This window comes from Malus sylvestris, chromosome 7 (genome assembly GCF_916048215.2).
Source record: "Malus sylvestris chromosome 7, drMalSylv7.2, whole genome shotgun sequence".
NCBI classification, from domain to species: domain Eukaryota; kingdom Viridiplantae; phylum Streptophyta; class Magnoliopsida; order Rosales; family Rosaceae; genus Malus; species Malus sylvestris.
The window spans coordinates 20,543,208-20,555,156 of record NC_062266.1 but is presented as its reverse complement, the minus strand read 5'-3'; the positions used below and the strand labels follow the sequence as shown (position 1 = coordinate 20,555,156).

Below are 11,949 nucleotides of genomic sequence, written 5' to 3'. Positions count from 1 at the left end.
TTATTTATAGGGGAGTAGGATGAGTGGCAGGGGAGGGTTGGGGGGGATGTTGGTGTAGGTGGGATCTGGGTTTAAAGTGGTTCTGGTATTGGGTTGGGGGAAGGTAGGAGCAGGGAAATTTTTTTATGGGGATAAGGGGTGGGGTGATGGGTTTGTAGGGGATAGGTCCGACCTTTTTTAATAAATGATTTTATTTTTTATTTTTTTAATATTTAATTAATTTTTTAATCCAATTGGGCCAGGGAGTGGGCCCCGCCTCAATCCACGTCAACATTTAACGGAAGAATTGACAAACAAATTGATGAAGGTATGACATTGCAACAAATTCGTAAGATCAGGTATGACATTGAAACTGTGGTTGGCACAATAGTTAAGGTAGTTTTATAATTTACCCTAGAATATGTAATGTAGTGTGTGGGCTATAGTATTAGAATACTTAAAGTATGTACTATGCTAGCTTTGTAGTTGGTTTTGGATTTCAGCAAATTGTGAAACATCAGAATTGTTAAACTATGCATATAGTTTTACTTTCCTTACATTTTTTAAACTCTTTGGATTTATGAGCATCCTCTGATCTTAGGGTGGTACAAGAAAAATTGAAGAATGTATTGGAGGTGTGTTTAATTTTCGCTTAATCTACCCAGTTTCTTTCTTTTGTTTCTAATGTTTAAATTCATTTCATTTCGTTTTGTTGTAAATATCAGTGGCTAAACCCCTCTTGGCTAGGGGTGATTTCAAAGCCATGATTATGTGTGCAATATGATTTGATAAATTCCAGTTATGAGTTCTTGAATCGTGAATGCAATTAGCTTAACTATTTGATTGATAACTTATTTGTATTTGTTGATTAAGGGTCGACACTTAATTGGCATGCATAAATCCGTTGCTAGAATATAAGAAAGTTTCACATAATCGTTACAAACTTATATTCACAAGTAGTGGAGGTCGCTTATAAACGATCGTGTTAAGTTTAATTCCTAGCATGAGTGACATGATGTCATAGTTGCAAGTGTTTTGTCAATGCTTATGATTTTCATTAAACGTAATGATCTTTAATTGTATCTCTATTATGATGTCATGTAGGGAACTTTTGAAGAATGTTTTGGGTTGTCAAATAATGTCATCCAATCCAATAAAACAAGGAAATCTAAGGGTTAACTAGTGATGTCACGGTTAATTTGAGGCATTGTCTTTCATAATTCAATGAAGTAGTAACTGAAAATCGAATTGTTTGCATACATGTCATGTGTGGAGGAAAAGCCTCTAGCTATCCCATCATCCATCTAAATTCCTAAAATTGTCTTCAAACCTGTTTTTAATTACAATCTGTTTTGTTATTTTAAATCTGTCCAAAACAAAACCCCCCTTTACTTTCTTGTTTCAAATTGTTTTAAACTTATTTTGTTTGTGTTTTTAAGTGTTTTGAGTCAAGCTCAAACCTTATTTTCATCCAAAATTGTGTTTAGTGTCATAAACTGCCTAGTTGGAGTTTTTAGGCAGTTTTGAGTGTTTTTATCTTATTTTGAGTCTTGTGAACTAGTTTTGAGTCTTTTGAATCTATCCTATTGTTTTTAAGTTTGTTTTTGTGTCTTAAGTCAGTTTAGAATCAATTAGCAACCCCTCCTAATCTGCGGCCTAGAACGATTCCTACTTATACATATACTACAATTGTCAAAAGATGGTTTAATTTTTGTGTTAAGTTAATTTTCGCATCAGCTTGGCTTGGCATCGGGTCAACTAGGCGCAGCTTGGCTCACAGCTTTGGTGTAAATTCTTTTTTTTTTTTTTCCAAATTCTAGGGTTTGAAAAACCCTAATTGCTTGTAATTTCTTTTGATTCTTTGACTCACAAATTCTACATATCAAAAAATTGCGTAATGCATGAATATATATATATATATATATATATATATATATTGACAAATTTATTAAACATATACAATATATATATATATATATATATTGGAAGGTAAATATAAATGTACGGGGTTCATGCATCATGGGGAATGTTTTCATGTTTCATGGTCTTTTCAAATATCTTAATATATTTTAAAAGAACCTGATTGGCAGAAAACAGCTGAGCCTTTGAATTTGTAGAAGATCCTTCTCGGAAAGTCGAAATTGCATCTCCAATACGTTGTATCACGTCTAACAAAGAAAAATTAAATTGAATCAATAACATGTAGATTAATTCAATAAAATAATAAATTAATCATAATAAAGAATGATTAAAACGTAATACTCCCTTAATTGAATATCAAACTCTCTTTAGCGCAGCGTCAAGAGCGTGCTGATAAATTGTTGTAGGCATAATTTACTAAACAATTATGGAGGCCAGAGAGGGGGTGCGACACAGAGAGAGAAGAGAGAGATGTGTACTAGTGAGGTGTGTTCTATTTCATCTCATTGTGCCTTTATTTATAGTAGTATGGAAGGTTAATTCCATAGGATTACAACTCTAATACGATAATATATAGTCTAAGAGATATGGTAGAATCCCATAAGGATATCCTAGATATGTTAGGTTTTACACAATCACATTTCTAATCTAATAGGATTGCAATTGATAATTAAAAGACAAATAAATGGGGAAAGAGATCCTATCGGAATCTCTTCCACCAAAGCCAACAAATCAAGTGATCCGGGCCCTTGACATTTGATCAAATGACTAAAATTATTATAACTTTTAAAATGGACCTCTGTTTTTAACTATTAGATCAAATACAAAGGATCCGGATCATTTATTTTTATAGCTTTGGTGAAATAGATCCGGAGATAATCTCTTTCCAATAAATAGGGACATGCTGGAAGAAAATTGGGCAGAAATCATTTTTCAAATTTGAAAGTATAAATGTTGATTCTTCTGTGCTCGTCCGCACAATAATACGTCAGATTTTCTTCTTTTTTTATTTATTTAGGGTTAGTGAAAACTCAAACATTGTAGATGAATCTCAAACTGTTATCCCAGTTCCAGCAGACTTCACCCGACATCGATTCCCCAACAAATGGCAGAAGCAACAAAAAGGTGGCCGCTTAATTTTCTTCAATTCTCTTCTATATTGTGTTTTGTTTCTTACTTTTGTTTTGTGTTTTGATTCTGAATTTGTTGTTTCTGTGATATTTTCAGGTATGCAGTTGTGACAGGTGCAAACAAAGGCATAGGATTGGGAGTCGTGGAGCAGTTAGCATTAGATGGAATCACTGTTGTCTTAACTGTCAGAGATGAGAAGCGGGGTCTTGAAGCTGTCGAGAAACTCAAGGAGTCTGCTGGCCTAGCAGAAGGTCAAGTGGTTTTTCATCAACTTGATGTGACTAAACCTGCAACAATTGCTCCTTTGGCAGAATTCATCAAAACCCAGTTCGGAAAACTCGATATCTTGGTACGATCGGAACTGGTTTCTTAAAATGTTTCTGTTATTTGCATCTTATTTTATTTTATAATTTGTTGGTACAAGATAGATACTAGGGAATCTGGGGATTAGAACACAGGATATGAGGTGCAGGGTAAACGCTTTAAACTGTTTTATGTTGTCAATTTTCGATACGCGACTTCTTACATTCTTCAACAATATCTGTGTTCATTTTCCAGAAAAGAATACAGTAACTCCTAGTGGTGTCAAAATTAAAACAATCCGGATACAAAATCGCTCTATCAAACTGAAACATCACCAAATCCTACAAAACATGTCTTAAAACAAACCCACCAAATCAAATTTGCAAACAATCGGATCAGCAACATGATATGCTCAGATTGTAAAAAAAAAAAAAAAAAAGCATCAAAATTTCTGCATGTTTATAACAAAAATACTTCTACCATAAGCACTTATAAGCAAAAGTTCTTCTGTAAAAACCCCACTACGTCTAATTTGCAAGCAAACAGATTTGGATCAAGATATGCTCACATTTTCAAGAAAAGATACTGGGGAAAGGTTGATGGCTTTCCTGGTTGAAGTGGCATGCCCCATGGCCTCAAAGCTAGGTGGTTTGGCATTGGCAACATCAAGGATCTACAAATTTTCCCTTTTATTCCGCATATCTAGATTTTTTTTTTTACTTTTTAGTTGTTTGTTTGTGGCTGATTAGAAGTGATATAGAAAGAGTTGGGGTGTCACAGGTGAACAATGCAGGGATCGGTGGAGCAATAGTGGACGCTGATGCTTTCAGGGCTTCAATAGTTTCGGGTGCTGCGGTAAGTCTTTCACTTGATTTTTCTCAAAAGCTTCAATGTGCTAAAGTTTGAACCTATCTATCGTTTGGCCAAAGTCTGGTTGGGTTCATAACATCCCATGCCTTTTCTCTAGCAGAAATTATGTGTGAAATGTCATTCAAGAATTCATTCAGTAGTACTTTGTTGTAAAAGAATCTGATGTTTCCCGGATATGAGTTGAAGTAATTAGAAGTTTACCGACAAGCTGCAACCTTTTGAGATTTTTCTTTTCGTGCCATAAAACTTTCTGCGTTCTGTCCACAAATTTTGAAAGCCTTTTGCTGATATAAGTTCTGAATTTAAGTTCACTTTTCCCTGAATCTGAAAAATATTTCCTCTGTGATAGTGTAATAATTGATATGCGTGTCACACTGTAATCAATAATTTTCTTGTTTGGGGTTGGTGTAATGCAGGAAGGAGGAACAGTTGATTCGAATAAAGTAATGACTCAAAACTATGAGCAAGCGGAAGAATGCTTGCAAACAAACTATTTTGGTGCTAAAAGAACAGCTGAAGCGCTTATTCCACTCCTCCAGTTATCTGATTCACCAAAAATTATTAACGTTTCATCTTCTTTGGGAAAGTTAAACTGCATACGAAATGATTGGGTTAAAGGAGTTTTCAGTGATGCCGAAAACCTCACAGAAGAGAGAGTAGATGAGGTGTTGACTGAGTTTCTAAAAGACTTCAAGGAAGGCTCACTTGAAAGCAAAGGTTGGCCTTCTTTTATGTCTGCCTATACACTTTCTAAGACAGCATTGAATGCATATACAAGGCTTCTGGCCAAGAAGTACCCCAATCTTTGTGTCAATTCGGTCTGCCCTGGCTTTGTCAAAACAGATATTAACTTCAAATCCGGCATCTTGCCTGTTGAAGAAGGTGCTGCAAGGGTTGTGAAGTTAGCATTGCTGCCCAATGATTGCCCTTCTGGTTCCTTCTTTGCTCATTTTAAAGTGACAGATTTTTAATTGAAGATGATCGACTTAAGCAGAAGTTGCAGAGGCATGTTATGTATTTGGGTAGCATCTTCAACTTTTTATAAGTATATTTGGAGTATGATAGCATCATAACTCTGTCAAACTCTTCCAGCATCTGACAGAAATTGAAGAATCTAATACTAATACTATTGTTTGTATTTCGACATAGAACAATACTTGGCTCGTTACAAGACAAGTCACACTTTGGCGCGGGTGAAAACCTCAAAGACTGTAACCACTTTTAATTGTGGAAGATTTATCTTCGTCCAGATCGGATTCTTTTTTTGTCACTCCGTCGTCAAGTTCTTTTCGATATCTGACAGAAATATTACTTTTTGTCAAGGTGTTCGTCAGAGTTACATTTTTGTTGCCAAGTTTTCTAAATGTATTTTTCCTTTTTCAAAACAAAATATAAAATGAGACAGTTGGGCTCTACATAGGTGAACAATGCAGGGATTGGTGTAGTCAGAATCAGGGAAGAAAATGCCGATAATATCGGCGAAATATCGCCGATATTATCGGTTTTTCGGGACGGCGATATTAAAAGTGGTATCCGCAAGCTTTTCGGCCAAATATCGTGATATTATCGATAATATCGATAATATCGCGATATTTGGAAATTATCGGCGAAATATCCATGGACGGTGGAATCGGAATCCGAGGCGACGTCGGAGAAGAACGCCGGAGACGGTGGGGCGATTCCCGGGCCGGTTTCGTCCCAAAAACCTTGCAAAAACACGAATCTTAACATCAATTTCACAAATATACATCAGATTTCACGCATGCATAAACGATTCAAGGCAGGGTGAAGTCGGAGAGATTAGGGTTTAGGGTTTCATGGAATCTCACCTGACGAAGCGGAATACGAACGATCCTTGCTCAGCGGCGCACCTCTGACTTCGCCTGAGCCACGATCAACGGCGATCTGTGTGTGTGTGTGTGTGTTTGGGAGAAGAGAGATCAGAGATCTCTCTTTGTATGTGGGTGTTTGGGAGAAGAGAGATCAGAGAAGGGAGAAGAGAGATCGGAGAATGGAGATGAGAGATCGAGAGATCTCTGTGTGCGTGTGTGTGTTTGGCAGAAGAGAGATCGGAGATCTCTGTGAGTCCGATCTCTGTGTGTGCGTGTGTTGGACTTGGATCCGATGTCAACCTGTGGAGCTCTCTGTGTGAGTGTGTGTGTGGGAGAAGAGAAGGGAGAAGAGAGATCGAGAAGGATGATCGAGAGAGAGAGAGAGACTGAGGAGCTCTCTGTGTGTGTGTGTGTGTTTGGAAGAAGAGAAGGGAGAAGAGAGAACGAGAAGGATCGAGAGAGAGAGAGACTGAGGTGGTCTGCGTGCGTGCGTTGTGTGTGCGTGCGATGTGTCTTTTGACAGTGATGATGTGTGTGGGTTCCTCCTGTCAGGAGGATACAACTCACTCAATATTTTTACAATTATTTGGACAATTTCATGCAGCTTTTACAATTATCAATTGTATTCTTTTCAGACCATGAATGGTGGTCATTTGTGTGTGTGTGTGTGGGTTCCTCCTGTCAGGAGGACACATGACTCACTCCATATTCTCGACAACACGAACAATTATTTGGACAATTTTATGCAGCTTTTACCATTATCATCAGTAGTCTTTTCAAACCATGGACGGTGGTTTCATTCAAAACCGTGTGCCAATATTGTTTTAAAAGGTGGAGTTTCAGAGTTATTGTGTGAACTCGTTCAAAGTTGTCATTGTGAAAAAATTTCAAGAGGTGGAGTATCAGTATCAGAGGAGCCTTTTCGATTATTTTATTTTCCTTACCCCTTTCAAAGTCATTCCAGATCCAGAGCTTAAACACAAAGGGTTCCATATTTAAAGTAAGTTTACAAACTTATATTTATATTCTTATAATTTAAACAACAACAAAAAAATTTGTGTGAACTCGTATGTAAATTTTTTAAGTAATTAATACTTGCATGTTAGTTTTTGTAAGTAATTAAGTAATGTTAACAATTGCATGTTAATTTTTTTAAGTAATTAAGTAATGTTAATACTTGCATGTTAGTTTTTGTAAGTAATTAAGTAATGTTAACAATTACATGTTAATTTTTTTTAAGTAATTAATACTTGCATGTTAGTTTTTGTAAGTAATTAAGTAATGTTAATACTTGCATGTTAGTTTTTGTAAGTAATTAAGTAATGTTAACAATTGCATGTTAATTTTTTTTAAGTAATTAATACTTGCATGTTTGTTTTTGTAAGTAATTAAGTATTGTTAACAATTACATGTTAATTTTTTTTAAGTAATTAAGTAATGTTGTATAATTATTCCCTAGGATAATTTTAATATGTTTAATGTTATTTATTATTTTATTTCCCTTACCATTTTCAAAGCCATTCCAGATCCATTCCAAAGCTTGAACACAAAGGGTTCCATATTTAAGGTAAGTTTACAAACTTATATTTATATTATTGTAATTTATACAACAACAAATAAATTTGTGTGGACTCGTATGTTAATTTTTTTAAGTAATTAATACTTGCATGTTAATTTTTGTAAGTAGTTAAGTAATGTTAACAATTACTTGTTAATTTTTTGTAAGTAATTAAGTAATGTTGTATAATTATTCCCTACGATGATTTTAATATGTTTAATGTTATTTATTATTTTATTAATATTAGGTTTTATTATCAAATAGGATTATTCTTCATTAATATTAGGTTTTTTTATTATCAAATTGGATTATTATTCATTAAATTAGATTATTATTCATTAAATTGGATTATTCATTAAATTGGCTTATTATCAAATTGGACTATTCATTAAAGCCCACTCAATGTAGTCTCCAAACTTGACCCTAGGCCCAAATCTCAAACATAACCACACTTGGGTTGGGTTGGGTTGAACCAAAAGGTCCAAAACTTAGGAAAAAAAAAACGAATTATTCAATTTTATTCTTTAATATTAGGTTTTTTTTATTATCAAATTGGATTATTCATTAATATTAGGTTTTTTTAATTATCAAATTGGATTATTCATTAAATTGAATTATTATTAAAGTGGATTATTATTAAATTGGATTATTATAAAAAAGGAATATTATTCTTCACTATGTTTTATATTAGGATTATTTTCATGAAACATAATTATCATCATTTATAGTAGGATTATTTATATTAGGATTATTATCAAAAAGGAATATTATTCATCATTTATATTAGGATTATTTTTTTATCAAATTGGATTATTATTCATTAATATTAGGTTTTATTATTCCATATTAATTTTTTAATTACTTAAATTTTTACAATCATTTTCTTTACTTCATATTGTATTCTTCTGTAGAATAACTTTATTATTTAGGTTCTGTATAATAACTTTATTATTTAATTCTTTTGTCTAATTTTCATGAAAAATAAATGTAGGTACGTTTAAGATGTCTAGTGGAGCTAGTAAACGTGATCCAGCTTGGGAACATGGCGACCCAATAGACGGAAACAAACATGGCACAATTTGCAAATATTGTGGTCGGGTAATGAAGAGTGGTGGAGTGACACGACTTAAGTACCATCTTAGTGGATTAGATCCAGCAAAAAATGTCCAACGATGCGATAATGTCCCCCCAGAAGTGAAGGCATTCATCAGCACATTATTAAAAAATAAAAAACAGCAGAAGGAAAAGATGACACAAGGAATGGAAAATATTCGAGCTGGGCTACGGGGAGAAGTCTATGGCCAAGCGGTTGACAGTGATGATGATAACGATGAGGACGAATGTGATGATGACATGGGACCTGAAGAACGACGCAGTTTGAAACAAGCATTACGTGCCTCCAAACAGTCAGCATGGGAAAGAGAACACCTTCATAAAATTCCTAATAGGGGACAAGGTTCCGGGACAAGTGGTGGTGCACAAATGAGACGGGGAGGCAGTCTTAGAGAATCACAACCAACACCACCAATAGCCCCAAGTTTATATAAGTCATCCAACGCACGTCAAAAGAGTGTTTGGAGTTATTTCAAGGGAGGTAATGTGAAGGAGGGAATGGGGCGTCTAATTAGCAAGTTCTTTATCTATGAAAATGTCCCTGCTGCGAAGGCTTCATCACATCATTTCAAAAATATGGTAGTGGGATGTCAACAGGCCGGTGTTGGAGTACAACCTCCCACTCCCTATGAGATAAGAAACAAATATTTGGATATGGAGTATAAAGACATTGGCGAGTATGTTAACAAGTTGAGGTCAAAGTGGGAAACTAATGGTTGCACAATCATGTGTGACGGATGGACCGGCCCGACCAGATTATCTATCATCAACTTCATGGTATACTCCAAGGGCAAGACAATTTTTTTGAAGTCTGTTGATGCTTCAGACCATATAAAGAATTACAAGTATATTTACAAATTATTGAGGGATGTAATCATGGAGGTGGGAGAGCATAATGTTGTCCAAGTCGTGACCGACAACGGTTCTGCATTTGTCAAAGCTGGAAAAAAGTTAATGAAGCATCATAATGTGCTTTGGACATCATGTGCAGCACATTGTATTGATCTTATGTTTGAGGCAATGGGGAAGAGAGAGAATGTTGCTACTGTGGTCAAAAGAGCTAGAACGATCACTAATTATATTTACAATCACGGTTGGTTGTTGGCAAAGATGCGTGAATTTTGCAGAGGAGAAATTATTCGTCCAGCTACCACTCGATTCGCCACCAACTATATTGCATTAAACAGCCTACTCAAGAAGAAAGCAGGGTTGAAGCAACTATTCACTAGTGACGATTGGGCCAACCACAATTTCAGCCGCTCAAATACAGGTCGTATGGTGGAAAGTATAGTGCTTGATCATGCTTTTTGGAGTCAAACAGAACATGTGTGTCAAGTGTTTGAACCTCTTTACAAAGTTTTACGGATCGTTGACACAGAAGTGTATCCTACTATGGGGGCTGTATATGAGTTGATGCGTGTAGTGAAGGATGAATTGGAAAGAAAACATGGTGCAAGGTGGGTCGTAAAAATAATTGAAGACCGATGATATAAAACATTATACCACGATTTGCATGCAGCAGGTATAAATTATGTCATAATTTGCAATTCATTTCTTTAGTTGCATAAGTATTATTTATCTTATTAGAGTATGTGTTTCTTTGAACAGCATATTATTTGAATCCCCGATACCAATACAGACCCGGTGTTGGAGATGATGGTAACCTTATACGTGCTGTACATAATGTATACTCTAAATTAGACCCTGCATCACCAGCAGTTGGCCAATTTGGAAATGAGGTACACAATTACTTAAATTATAATAATTACTTTGTTGGATTAAACTAACACAATTTATTGTATTCAGCTAACATGGTTTAAAGATGCAAGAAGAACATTTGGAGAACCAACATCAGTTGCTGCTCGAACAAATATGTCTCCTAGTGAGTATAAACATATTTCACTATAAGTTTATAATAGAATTTGTTGGAGTTATTAGGCTTATCAACATTATTTTTCATTGTAGCTGAATGGTGGATCATGTATGGGACCGATGCACCAACTGTGAGAAAGTTAGCAATAAAAGTATTATCACAAACAGCTTCCTCATCTGCTTGTGAAAGAAATTGGAGCACATTTGCACTCATCCACACAAAGCAAAGAAATAAGTTGGCTCATAGTAGCTTGGAAAAATTAGTTTATTGCTACTACAACATGAAGCTTCAAATTCGAGATAAGGAAGCAGAAATCGATCATGTCGACCGTGGTGACCCACTAGATGTGTTTGATATTGTTGGTAAAGATGATGATACGGAGGGTAACCAACTTTTTCAATGGATTAGACCTCTTCATTTAGATGATGATGAAGGCAACCCAGCTCCCAGAGTTGCTGAAGAAGCACGTAATGAAGGGATAAATGTAGAAAGAGTATTAGAGGAGGAGGTGGGATCTAGCAGCGCTGACTCTTTCGAAGAACTTTTGCACCCAAGACCAAGCAACACTGGAATTCCACCTTTTTCCAATCCTACACAACCACAACATCGTGCTGATACTAATGATAGCTCTAGTACAAGATCAGGAGACTCACCTACCACCGGAGGTGGGAATGATGAAGGACATAGTGGAGCTGGAGGTAGTGGAGCTGGAGGTAGTGGTGGTGGATATGGAAACTATTATGGACCACCACCTCCCGGATATATGAGCCCCTTCACTGGTGAGGCAAACTTCACGCATGCAACACAAGATGATGACCATGGCAGTAGGCGGGCAGGACCAGGAATTGGTGCCATAGGGAAGGACTATACTCGCAGAGAAAGAGGCAAAAGGATTTTGTCAAGTCAAGAAGATGACTCGTTATCTAGAACTTCAGACTCTGTTGGATTGGGAAGTAGTAACTATGGTTATACTCATAACCAACCATTTCCCTACCCTTCATATCCCATTCCTGTTGGGATGGAATCGAGCGACTCATGGAATCAATCCCAGCCTCAATCTTCAAATGATTTTTCTTATGGACAACCTCAACCAATCTCGGATCCATATGGGTGGCATATTAACAATTACATGCAAAACTATTTTGGGGATTTATCATTTGATAACTACTCTTCACAATACACTCATTCTACACATAGAGATGATGAAGATAGTGACAAATTTGAACCTCATAGGAACTCTATGTGGTACTAAAGTGTAAAATATTGTACTAATTCATTATATATAAATGATTATGGTGTGTTTAGACTTCTTTCATTAATTACTACATATTTTCTACACTCATAATGTTTGTCAGATCGCTATATAATCA

The 11,949-nt window shown here is 35.6% G+C and overlaps 2 protein-coding genes across 8 annotated transcripts; both read left to right on the top strand.

Moving 5' to 3' along the window:
- The first annotated feature begins 2,851 nt into the window (after positions 1-2,851).
- On the top strand, positions 2,852-5,531 carry LOC126629409 ((+)-neomenthol dehydrogenase-like). Its single transcript, XM_050299449.1, has 4 exons — positions 2,852-3,024; positions 3,127-3,379; positions 4,114-4,188; positions 4,620-5,531. The coding sequence occupies exons 1-4, from the start codon at positions 3,005-3,007 to the stop codon at positions 5,172-5,174; spliced, it is 903 nt and encodes a 300-aa protein (XP_050155406.1). The 5' UTR covers positions 2,852-3,004; the 3' UTR covers positions 5,175-5,531.
- A 1,031-nt stretch (positions 5,532-6,562) lies between these two features.
- Positions 6,563-11,898, top strand: LOC126629408 (uncharacterized). 7 transcript variants are annotated; one of them, XM_050299447.1, is made up of 6 exons: positions 6,570-7,035; positions 7,553-7,602; positions 8,585-10,163; positions 10,315-10,445; positions 10,513-10,588; positions 10,672-11,898. In XM_050299447.1, exons 3-6 carry the CDS (start codon positions 10,136-10,138, stop codon positions 11,829-11,831), a joined length of 1,395 nt encoding a protein of 464 aa, XP_050155404.1. In that variant the 5' UTR covers positions 6,570-7,035; positions 7,553-7,602; positions 8,585-10,135; the 3' UTR covers positions 11,832-11,898. The 7 variants fall into 7 exon arrangements, 6 of the variants coding, with proteins under 6 accessions (XP_050155405.1, XP_050155404.1, XP_050155402.1 ...); XM_050299448.1 differs by having other exon boundaries at positions 6,563-7,035; positions 8,585-10,228; positions 10,315-10,588; XR_007625751.1 differs by having other exon boundaries at positions 6,673-7,035; positions 10,315-10,588; positions 10,672-10,744.
- The last annotated feature ends 51 nt before the right edge of the window (positions 11,899-11,949 follow it).

Coding starts and splice junctions, on each gene's coding strand:
- LOC126629409 (XM_050299449.1), top strand. CDS start 3,005: ATGGCAGAAGCAACAAAAAG. Junction 3,380..4,113: donor TCGGAAAACTCGATATCTTG/GTACGATCGGAA, acceptor GGGGTGTCACAG/GTGAACAATGCAGGGATCGG. Junction 4,189..4,619: donor CAATAGTTTCGGGTGCTGCG/GTAAGTCTTTCA, acceptor GGTGTAATGCAG/GAAGGAGGAACAGTTGATTC.
- LOC126629408 (XM_050299445.1), top strand. CDS start 8,596: ATGTCTAGTGGAGCTAGTAAACGTGATCCAGCTTGGGAACATGGCGAC. Junction 10,164..10,314: donor GAAAGAAAACATGGTGCAAG/GTGGGTCGTAAA, acceptor TTCTTTGAACAG/CATATTATTTGAATCCCCGA.